The sequence below is a fragment of the Cyprinodon variegatus genome, unplaced genomic scaffold, assembly GCF_000732505.1.
Source record: "Cyprinodon variegatus isolate N-32 unplaced genomic scaffold, C_variegatus-1.0 Scaffold71, whole genome shotgun sequence".
Classification (NCBI taxonomy): domain Eukaryota; kingdom Metazoa; phylum Chordata; class Actinopteri; order Cyprinodontiformes; family Cyprinodontidae; genus Cyprinodon; species Cyprinodon variegatus.
Genome location: NW_015150524.1, coordinates 707,041 through 718,508, shown reverse-complemented (window position 1 = coordinate 718,508; position 11,468 = coordinate 707,041). Strand labels below are relative to the sequence as shown.

At 43.0% G+C, this 11,468-nt stretch overlaps 1 protein-coding gene across 3 annotated transcripts; it reads right to left on the bottom strand.

Moving 5' to 3' along the window:
* Window positions 1–363: 363 nt before the first annotated feature.
* On the bottom strand, window positions 364–11,216 carry arpp21 (cAMP regulated phosphoprotein 21kDa). 3 transcript variants are annotated; one of them, XM_015372264.1, is made up of 20 exons: window positions 11,074–11,216; window positions 6,159–6,294; window positions 5,915–6,065; window positions 5,759–5,797; window positions 5,572–5,637; window positions 5,377–5,488; window positions 5,140–5,278; window positions 4,925–5,062; window positions 4,742–4,838; window positions 4,546–4,641; window positions 4,411–4,448; window positions 4,265–4,321; window positions 3,385–3,575; window positions 2,813–2,950; window positions 2,639–2,736; window positions 2,228–2,302; window positions 2,010–2,159; window positions 1,830–1,935; window positions 959–1,050; window positions 364–864 (listed from the first exon to the last, which is right to left on the bottom strand). In XM_015372264.1, exons 3-20 carry the CDS (start codon window positions 6,059–6,061, stop codon window positions 721–723), a joined length of 1,923 nt encoding a protein of 640 aa, XP_015227750.1. In that variant the 5' UTR covers window positions 6,062–6,065; window positions 6,159–6,294; window positions 11,074–11,216; the 3' UTR covers window positions 364–720. The 3 variants fall into 3 exon arrangements, with proteins under 3 accessions (XP_015227750.1, XP_015227749.1, XP_015227748.1); XM_015372263.1 differs by having other exon boundaries at window positions 365–864; window positions 2,228–2,305; XM_015372262.1 differs by having other exon boundaries at window positions 366–864; window positions 959–1,053; window positions 2,228–2,305.
* Window positions 11,217–11,468: the final 252 nt, after the last annotated feature.

The following is an 11,468-nucleotide window of genomic DNA, read 5'->3' as shown; positions in this document are numbered from 1 at the left end:
CAATACATACTGTTTAACACCAGGGGGTGCTAGTGTCTTGCAGAAGAGTAGGGAGTATCTTGCTCCTCTGCTGTCACCCTCATGAAAAGGCCTCATAAGTTCTTGTCAATCAAGTCGCTTTGTCTCTTAGTTTATTTTCCTTTTGAGTATCAAGGATGTCCAAAAATTTATATTTGTGAGAAATTAATAATTTTATCCCCTACCAACAGGGCTGTGTCTCTAATCTCCAGATTGCTGCTTATTGGTTTTACCACAAAAGGTTTATGGCATCTTCTGGTAATATTTCCACACATCATAGCTCCCTGTACTGCCAATGACGTCAACTTTCGGGTTGAGTAAACGGAGACAAAGAGTGATACAGTCATGTGACTTCATCAGTCAAACCATGGCACTTTATTCTTTTCACACAGTGCATTTCCTTAAAACACAATATATATTTATATATATATATATATATATATAATTTCATACCAATATAAAACTCCATTTGTGTATATAAATTATGCATTCAGTACAGCAGCTCTTAGATATTCTACTAAGCTTTGGTAAGTGGAACATATGTCTATGAGTGATACTATAGTGTGAGAAAAGCATACCCACACTGACAGGAGGAAAGGGGGGAGGGGGGTAAAGGTGACAGGGTGCAAAACAACATGTTTACGTAAAAAAAACATGTGAAAGCAAGTGAATTGAAACAGAAACCAAGGTATCGTCATTCCATTAATACTGGCCGTTCCAGGTTGTCGGTCTGAGGTTTGTGCAGCTACTGTGTTGAGGAGGTGGGGGAACCACGCAGCAATACCCCGCATCCCCGACACCCCCACTCCCTACTTTACTCTGGGGAAAGGGCACTGAAACACCTCCCTGTAGAGAGCAAGAAACATGCAGAATTTTGCAAAAAGCTTTTTTCTTTTTTTTTTTTAACTACTTAATGCAGCGGGGGAATTCTTTGGTTTACCTGAACTATGCTACACTGGTGGGAGGCAACTGGTGTGTAAGTCCCCAGCATGGGTTGGGAAGACTGCGGCACCCTCACAGCAGAGGGGTAACCTGCTGCACACAAATGGACAACTTGAATTATTAACAGCTGATTTCATCACAACTGTAACACGGAGCGAAAAAATAGTTAATTAGAAGAATAAATAAAAACAAAGTAATGTTTTTTATGTTGCATCTTGCATATATTAAAGGGAGGTAAACTTTGATACTATGGCCTTATTGCATTTCTTCATAGCAGAAAAGAAGCAATCACTGCAACTAAAGCTAAAATGATAAAGCAAACCTATAATAGCTCTATTAATTTTTAATCCTTCACATTTAGTAGTTTATATTGTAAAGGATAATGTTTCTGTTGCATTCTTCCTAAAATCAAGTCTCATTTGTTTAGACATGTTGCTTGGGAAACTTGTGGATTTGAATTTACTTGATTATCTCTTTAATAGCTTTAACTTGTCCTACAAGGCACAGAATAAACCTATAATTCATTTCTTAATGGTTGATGACTCAGGCTATTAGCTGGAATAACAACCCTGCAGTCAGCTTATCTATAGACATGAAAATAAATAGTATTTAGAATTGACTGATTTACATTTTCTTTAAAACACCAAAATAATATTGGACTATTAAAAGGAAAACTCGTGGTGAGAAATGTAACCAGGATGAGGAAACTGAACCTTGTCCTCTCTTTGATGCTAAGAAACAGCAGGAAAAGAGACCGGTTCACTGTGAGACCCTCAGACTACATCTCTGACAGTGTAACGGCCCCCTCCTCTACTGCCACGGTCGTTTGGTCCAAAACAAAAATACAAAACCCAAGAAAGAGAAAGCACCTGCTGGTTGTGCTGCTGCTGAGCTGCGGACATGTTGGGAGGGCGAAACTGGCCTGAATCCAGCCTGGGCTGAGGTAGGGTACGGGCCGCAAACATACACAGGCACCTAATGGATGATATCATCTCTGTTATAGAAAGATTTCCCAAAGTAAATTCTGACAGGAATGAAAAGGGACATGCCTGAGGTGAGGGTTGGCAGTAGTTGGGCTGGTTCAGAGGGACAGGAGCTGCATAGATGTAACCCTGACTGGGAGGGTAGATGGGTGCTGCGTCTCCTGCTGATGGGCAGCTCACCGTCACATGAGTAAACTGTGTGGAGAGATCTTCAACCTGTTCAGTCAGAGAAGAGGTTAGTACCATCACACACACTTGCAGATGAGTCATTCTGTGATACGTACTGCTGGGTATGGCTGTGTGGGAGTGACGGCCAACATCTGGGGTGCGGTGTAAGAGACAGACGGGTACTGAACCACCTGAGAGACAGAAAAACACGTCACTGTGTATCGTATTTGGCATGTATGACCTTATTTTTCATGATTTGAAATAAATAGTTACATCCTAGACTTTAAAGTTAGTTTAAAAGCTGCCCTCACTCTAGTCTAAATTCAATCCTTTTGGGCTTCTACTCATGTGTCCTACTTTCTTATGTCCATAACTTATTTTTTTACTTGCGCACTTCTTTTCTACTGTCTTACCCCACATGTGTCCTTTCCTTTCCTTTCATTTCCTTTCCTTTCCTTTCCTGCCTCTGCTGTCCCTCTTTAAACTGACACTATAGCGTGTGTAGTAACAATATGTTTGTGTGTTACCTGCTGCTGCGGTGGCAGAGTCTGGCTCCTGATTGGCTGCTGACTGTCTGGAGGGTTGTACACAGCAGGGGTCCCATCAGGGTTCAGGTAAGGCTGCCCTGTGAGGTTAAAGGTTAACTGTGAAGACCGGGAACACGCTTTTAATAGAATAGTGCCGTTTGTGTGTTTCCGTACCAGTAAGAGGGTTTACTAATATGCTCCCTGGTGGGATCCCTTTCTCTGGGACGTAGTTGTTAGCGGGCTCCTCGATGATGGGAGGAGGAGGAGAAGCGTGTGGACAAGAGGGCGGCAGTCTGTACAGTGAGATGGAGCCTGACAGAGACGTGACATGTAGCAGAATGTCAGCATAGGGAGGGGAAGCAGACGTCTCTAGGCTGAGCTAAAAACGAGCTGATCTGCAATAACGATGACGTTTGTTCCTCTCCTCAACATGTGAGGAAGACTGGGGGTGTTGTGTGAAAATTTACAGCTCTGGTGTGAAGATTTGTATATTGGAGTTTAATTTTCACACTAGAAGAAATTTAACTGCTTTGGTTAATTAGACTCTGCTGAATAAAACCACCACACATAAATTGAGTGATGGCTCTGAAGCCTGCGCCTCTTTTTCCCTGTGCACAGGTGTGGAGGAGTGAAGCCCCTCACCTCTGATGACTGTGTTTACACCTCCATGAGACGAGCAGCAAGTGCTGCAAAGCTAAATTAAACGTGTTGTTTTTTTCTACCTAAACCTTGAAATAAATACGCACCTGAACTTTGCGTATCCCAGCACTGGCCGGAAGGTTGGTGGGGTTTCACAGCTGGACTCGTCCACTGAAAGGAGGAATCAGACTCGGTGCTGCTCCAGGGTGGGGGCTCGTTGCCATAGCAATAGTCGGTCTCAGTGCTGCTCTGCTTGCTGCTGCCTGTCCAGCTGGAGCTGGAGTTTGCACGGCTTTTCCTGTGAGGCACATCCACAGTCTTATTAAAAGAGACGCAGCGATCAGAGCTGCTTCATCAGTGAGCTTATGAACCGTTTGTAGACAAATGATAAAATATATGCACAAAGGGACTCATATAGGTAATGCGATTGAATACAACAGATACAGAAACATATCAGCTTTCTTATTTGCATTAGTGTTTTTGACAAGGTACAGTTATCTCTGGTAATTAGACTGAAAGTCTTTAAGGTTGGAAGAAATCTAAACCATTCCCCCAATGTTTATCTCCTCCACAGATGTTTAAGTCAACACTCTGTCTGAGCAACCTTAAAAATCTAAATCCCTGTCTGCCTGCTTTAAAAAAATTATAAAATAAAAGCCCTACAGCCATAAAAAAATCTTAAAAATAATACATTACTTCCTGACAAAGAGAGCATGATTGATAATATGAAAAGATTATTTTAAACTTCACTGCTCATTACAGTCTATATGCAGCAAGCAATAAAAGGATCAGGCCCGTATCCATTAATCCATCAAGGTTTTTTTATTGCAGACTTTATTTTTCTTCCAGCAATTTTCAATGCTGACACAAAGGAAGAAAAAAAAAGATCTAGCTCTTGCCTGTTTCTGCTGCGGAGTCTGAAAAGCGCCAGCCGGGCTGACCAGATTAAGATGATAAATGGCTGCGTGTTTGCAGACAGAGCCTTACCTGAAGAGCTGTCTTTTCCTCTGGGTCTCGACATATGGATTGTACTCCTCCACGTCCCTGCGTGCACACAGACGCATATTAATGAGCTCATCTAAATATAATATGCTGAAAGTTACATGGAAAATATCCACCTCAGGCAAGGTTACCTGCTTTCTGCATGGACGCTCTCCTGAGTGCAGAGTGGCTGTAAAGAGGAGGGAGGAAGAGGTGCATAGGAGAAATTAGCTCCATCTTTTTTGTCGCTTCGTCTCATTTTGTCCGTCTCGGTCTCTTTCTCTCACCTCTTCGTTGAAGATTCGTTCTCGTGCCCGTTGGTACTCCTCTTCTCTCTCCTCCATTGACTTACTTTGCCTCTCAAGTAAAGGGTGGTGGCGGCCCTGTTTGGGAGAGGACATAAAAAAGGAGATGAATCAAGGATGGATTGTGATCAATGTCACCTATGAAGGTCTTTTTTTTTTTCCAAGAGCAAAATCAGACCTGATCGTCTGAGATATCCCTCTTTAATAGTATCTTTAACGGCAGGGTCTCTTCGGCCTTGTCCTTGTGAACCATGTCTGCAAAACGCTTATCTGGTCTAAAAGACAAATATTCAAATATAATAGTCCACAATAAAGGTAAAGCAGCCACAGGGAGACACATAGATGGATTATGTGCGCTTACATGCGCGTGTTGCTGGTCCTGTTGACGATGACAGACTTGCCTGTCTGGTCCACGTTGTGCTCCATCCCAAAGTAGGCGGCCACCCGATGCACCAGCATGCGGTGGTAGGACGACATCTGAGGGAACTTTTTAAAAGGACTGAGAGATGGAGATGAGATGTTACAACAGCTGATTCGTAGTGAATAAATCTCTACATTTGCTTCACTTGGACTCACCTATGGCTGTAGATGAAATCAGTCATGTCCTGCTCCAGTTTGAGCAGCGTCAGGCGGTCTCTGGGGTTGCTGTTAAGGGTGTCCTTGATAAACTGGTCCAGATCTATGCCGGTTGAATCTGTGTACTCCACGCTGGACTCTGAAAGAGAGACACAAAAAGCAGAGATGGAAAAATATTTAACCCCTGGAACAAAAATAGAGTTGGGAGGGAAAGAAGTGTTTTATGCAGACACACACCTTTGGACAGTGATGGTTTCTTTGGATCGGGGCTCTTCTCCCTTTCTTCATCTTTACTGGGAGTTTTCTTGTTTTCATGGCAGCTAGATGGGATGTCTGCTTTTAGGGACTCCTGAAACAAGATATTTAAAGATTAATTTCAGCACAGCGCTGAGGCTAAAGAGGAGGGTGGAAGATTATGAGACGTGAGAGTACCTTAGTTTCTTCAAACTCAGAGGACTCCTCGCTGATCGCCATGCTGCGTACTAACTTTCCTTTAGGCTGAAATAAAAAAAAAAGACAAACAAACATGCACAAGCTTTATTACAAATTCATAGGACCCAGATGGAATCGATATCCGAGCAAAAATGAGTAATGAGAGGAGGACACAACTGTAGCTTACCTTGAATTTTTTCTTTGGTATCACCTGGTTACAGTGTTCCTGCAGGCGAAGGGAAACAATTTATTAGCAGAACTTAAAAGACAAGTGATGCTGGGAAGAAAGATGAATCATCTTAGTGGGGTTAATTAGCAGTGTGTGTTGTTAAATGTCACTTACCTGCTGCTGAAGCATCTTAATGTCAGTGTGACACTCCTCACCCCCCTTCTGACTGCAGGGGGGCAGGCATGGCGACGGGGAGGGGCAGCTTTTTGTGTCACAGGGTTTTACAAGGACATCTGCACTCTTTATAACTGCCTCAGTCATCCTTCTGGACAAAAAAACAAAACAGAAAACGCACTCAAATAATGATGTATTTGCACATTTAATTTTGTTTTAAGGATATCATCGGTTGGATATTTACCTGTGTGGAACTGTTTACTGGAGAGCCTTACGAGTGAATGATTGGGTCATATATCCCATGTTCCTGCGGCGCAGAAAAAATGCAATTATCACGTCCTCCTCTCTGTAGGCTCCTTCAGTGGTCGATGGAAAACAGCCTGAAGAAATCAGAAAACACAAGAGAGAGGGGAAAAATTGTCAGCGGGTTTAAGGCAGGAACACCGCTGCCTGTTTGTTTCCAGCAGCTGTCGGAGGATAAAAGCCTGCATCCAGTCTTGGGATTGTTTGTGTGTAAAACGTTTGTCTCCACTTCCAGAAAGGCTAATTGCTGCCCTACAGTAGTAATTGTTTTACTGCGAGTGTGCCCTCTGTGTCTTCAGCAAGCATGTTATGAGCCTTCTGCCCGGAAATGAAACCTGGCGTGCGTACGGTATGTTTGTGCGTTGAAAGCCCGTCCTTGAGCTTTTCTTAGAAACAGCAGCTGTGGAGGAGAGAGAGAGAGGGAGCATCATCCGATCTGGCAACTGATATTCCCAGAATGCGGAGCCGAATCCCTGATGCCCCCCGCACCACCACCCCCGCGGTGAGACGATTGGAGAGACCAGAGCACATAAAGGAGGAGGGAGAAGTGGCATTCCAGCATCTTTTCTAAAACGGAGCGTGGTCTGCTGTAACACGCTGCTCTAGGGGACGCTTGGGCCCTGCAACACCTGAGAGGGAATAACGAGCTGAGAGGATGCCAAGTCCCACAACATGACTATTTAACAGCTGAATGGAGTTTACTTCCCGCTGGCATTTTAGGGAAACACAATGGCATAGATAGGAAAACATTTTTTACAATGAAACCATCGAAAACATACAGCTGAAAATTCCACCTTTTAAAATAAGAGTATAAATAAATCTCAGTTTTTACAAAGAAATCATAAAGCAGTTGGCTAGAGATTGGACCTGCCCAATCAATTGCATTAGTGATCAGCGATCAATACCTCCTTTATTTTAGCTTCTATAAAGCTGTCTTTTTTCAACTAACCAGAACATCACAAAGCTTAGAGACATATGCCTCGATAAATATTCTTAATTAAAGAATGTCTATCGGGACAAAACAGCATAAAAGAAAAAAAAAACTAAATTATGCAGCAGTTTCTTCAAAATTTAACCTTCCAATTCCATTTTTTCTATGGACCAAAACACATAAAACAGCACAGATGTGGTGCTGATTTACACTTCTTTACTTTTAAATCAGCGTGTGTGTGAATAGGTAAATGTGAATGTAGTGTAAAGTATTTTGGTCAAGTCCTCTGACCTAAAAAAGCTCTATGTAGGTACAGGCAATTTACCATTTATAAATCCAACAGGAAGCAAAAGAATTACAGGATGATCTGATTTTGTTCCGTCAAAACAAACATCCCTTTATCTTATTTTTATGTGAAGAAAACAACTGTATCGATGTATGTGCTGTTGGACAGATGTAAATCAGATTTATAGATCAAGCACTGTTGCAGTTTGTATTATTGATGAGTTTAATAAACAGCAAAGATTCAGTTTTTCAATTTTTCAACCTGATGATAAACACATCGGATCAGATTACTGGCAGCCTCTAATTGGTAAAACAAATCCACTGGAAGCCTTTTGTTTGGATCTCTAACCGCTGAAGTTTTGCAGTTAACAAAACACTAATAAAGATCTGAATCAGTGCGGAGCTCTACCACAGCCTGTGGAAAAGGAAATGGTCGAGTTGTGTAAACAGCCCAGAAGGACATAATAAGGTTGGCGGGCTCCCTAATGTGCTGTTGGCGAGTTCTTGCTGAGCTGTCTGTCAGCCAAACACACCAGCTCCATGTTCGCTGCCCTGTGGCCATCCCTGACCCCAGACCTCACAGAGGGAGGGGGGAATCAACGCATCTCCTTTAATTATCATGATCAAAGAGAATCTGGATGTAAAGCAGGATGGGATTAGATTATGCCTGTGCATTTACACCAACAGGAGATGATATGTCAGATGGCATTAGAAGAAAGACATGAGGAGAAAGGCTATGAAGCAGATGAAGAAGAGGGAAAAGGATAAAGAGACGAAAAAGCCTTTTTCAGAGGCTTTGAAGGTGAAAGAGGAATAAAAAGGAGGTGATGAAGGATGGAGGAAAAATAGAGGAACTGGTGATGGAGAGGCTTGCAGCAACACTTCCAGCTTCCAGGCTTTTCAGCCGACAGCAGTGAAGAGGGGATTAGAGCGCTGCCACCAGTTTTTGAGCTGAGCGCTGCAGAAGTGGCCGGCCGCCCGGGGAGAAGGTGTGACACGATCATTAGCGTGTGACGGATGGCGGCGGGAGGCAGGGAGCACCAGTTCCCGCTAGATCCTCATCCATCTGCTGCTCTCTCCAAAGCCCTTCGAAGCCACTCGCTCACTGGGAAACCTTTCTTCTGCGGCCAATAGCTTCGCGGTTCATCCACGCTGACACAGGACTGGGAAAAAAACGTCTCCAAAAGCTGCTTTAAGTCTTTAAACCTGCTGCAATCCTTTTTGCAATCAAGACCTCCAAAATAATCCACCAATCAAAATCTTATAGGCTGTATTTTGGTTGCTTAGACTTGCCAGCCTGAACTCTGTGGTTGTAAATATTTATATTCATATTTGCTTTCTGCAGTTTTCTTTATCATCCCCCCTCGCTCCATCTCATGAAAAGAATAAAACAAGAAATCCTCTCTGCCTCTGGTCAAAGAAGCTGCGGTTTGTGTTTTCTCTCTAAGGGTCTGGCTGAATCTAAATCAGGATATCATTTTTTTTCTCTCTCTATTCAGTCAGAGAGCTCATTAGGAAATACTCAGGAAGTGGTTTCCAAAACAATTATTGTGAATTTAGAGGCTAACCGTGACCCATAATGTCAAAGCTTTCTGTTGTCAAGCTTCTAATTGGGGAACAACAAGAAGAAATTTAGTGTCATCATTTCAATTTCAGTTTTGGTTGTGTGCGCATCGTTTTTTAAATTCTTTATTTTCTCTAAAAGAGTTTCGTTTTCGGTTCCTTTTTTCTGGTGAATCTTTTAGCCAGCCCTTTGCAGGGTAGAATGCATTATCTCACACCCCACTTTAAGAGGACTGAATATCTAAAAGAAAGTAGGTTGCACATGTGAGATTTAGGTTATGCCGTCCTGCCATCAGCACCTGGCCAGCCTCGTAAGTCTTATCACGAAGGTAACTTGTGGTTTTCACAGCTGCATTGCTCTGCAGCTGAAATCAAACCCAGGATAGAGCAAAAAGACGATATGCATAAGAGCAACTCAGCAGGGTGGCAAGATGTGCTGCTTCTTTTGCTAGAAAGGAAGGTCCCAAAAAAACTCATCCAGAAATGAATGCAAGGTCAGTGTCTGCAACACCAGAATGCAAAATGTGTTGCTGTTATATTTATAGCTTCCTAATTTTCATGTCTTTATTGTAATCCGGCCTGTTACTGTAGATGGACACACATGACTTAGATGACAGAAAGTGGCGAAGAAGAAACCACATTTTTGGATATTGATGAATGAATGTTCATTCAACATATAAGGGAAAAAACTTCCAGTGATTAAAGTAATGTTTTCCTACATATAACTATTGTTTTCATAGCATGCATATCATCTTCATCCTACTTAAGCATCAAAATAAATGTGAAAAATGATGATTTATCTTGTTGTTTTATTTATTGCATTGTTTTTCGTAATCATAAAAAAATGTAGTTTATAATAAGAATTTCTATTTATCGTGAAAATAAAAATGACCAGTTAATACTTAATGTATTGTCATGATTGATAACTTTCATTCTCTTTTTTTACTACTGTTACATGAAAGTTTTAATAGATTTGAAAAAATATAATTTGCAGTTACTTTGTGCAGTTCAGCGGTAAAAAAAAAAATCCTACATCTTTATGCAAGTGGAATAAAAAAAAGACGATTATTTTTATAAAGCATTATAGGACTGCAGGGACACACAGTAAAAGCCACCGTTAGTTCCCTTTAAAACAGTCTGCAGAGAAACTTGTATATGTTCTGATTACATTTAAAGTCCATATAACCTTCTCCCAGCCCAAAATACAGATATACAAAATTAAATAGCACCATCAAAAGAAAAAACTGTACATCTGTGAGTGTCAGCAGGGCATCCTGCAGATGCTTCGCGGTCCTTATGCATGTTTTGGGGTTTTTCTGAGCTTTGCATTGATCATTGGGTTCAGGAATTACACATCTCCATTAATTCCGCGTCTTATTTGTTATTTAATATGTCTAGTTATAACTAGGACCTTGTCTAGGACACATCTGATCTGTCTAAAATGTGTCCCTGGCCTGTTTATGAGGTGCCAGGCTTATTCCTCGCAGGGTGCAGGGGAACAGGTGGATCCTCTGCAGCTTCCTGTTGACCCGCAGAACCAGACGGTGGTCTAGTGTCGGGAAAATGATCTCTCCGCTCTGTTTGGGTAGGGGTGTGACCAGGAGCTGAGCTGAGCTGAGCTGACATACCGGCCGGGCTATTTTTACACCGAACCAGGAGGGAGCGGAGTGGACCTCCTGCTCCGGGACTTCACCGCGCGGCTCAGGCTGGGGAAATGATGCACAGCGTGGGTGGGTAGGTGGGGGGGTTTGTTTGAACCCACCAACAGAAACACACTTTGGTATAAGCAAGACAATTAGCTCTTAATTCAGCAGAAATAAAAAAGCAGAAGCAACTGCCACGATTGAGCCTGTGTGTTTTTCAGCGTAACCCCCTGGATCGCCTCTAACGGCGGAGAGCGGCTGCTAGCCGGAGGCAGAGCCGCTGTCACCTCACACGGTCACCTAAATATCGCTACTAATAAAACAACACAGAATAAGAAGAATAAAAACAAAAGGGTAATTTTAGAAAGGCAGGCTGCGGTCAGTGTCAGCACCGGCTGTCGGCCGCGTCGCAGTGCCACCGACCGTTAGCTTACCGTGAGATAACGCTCCACCGACGGGTTCTGCCGGTACAGTCTGCGCAGACCTCCGCTTCTTCACCCGCTGATGACTGAAGCAGTATGTCGCTCCTCCCCAGCCTTTTGCTCGACTCTGTGGAGGCAGGAGGAGCAGGGGGAGGAGAAGCAGGAGGAGGAGGATGGACCAACTGCTCCGAACGCTGAGCCACGCGCCACACACACACACACACACACACACACACACACCCAGGTAGTGAAGGAACGCACTGGAGCCCCGCAGCTTCAGCCCCTCCACGCGCCTGGAGACCCAGCTCCTCTGCAGTTTCAATTCACCTGCATCCATCTAACGTTATCTCTATTGAAGCCTTCAACCCTTAAGGGCAATTATAACACTCAGCATTGATAGACATCAT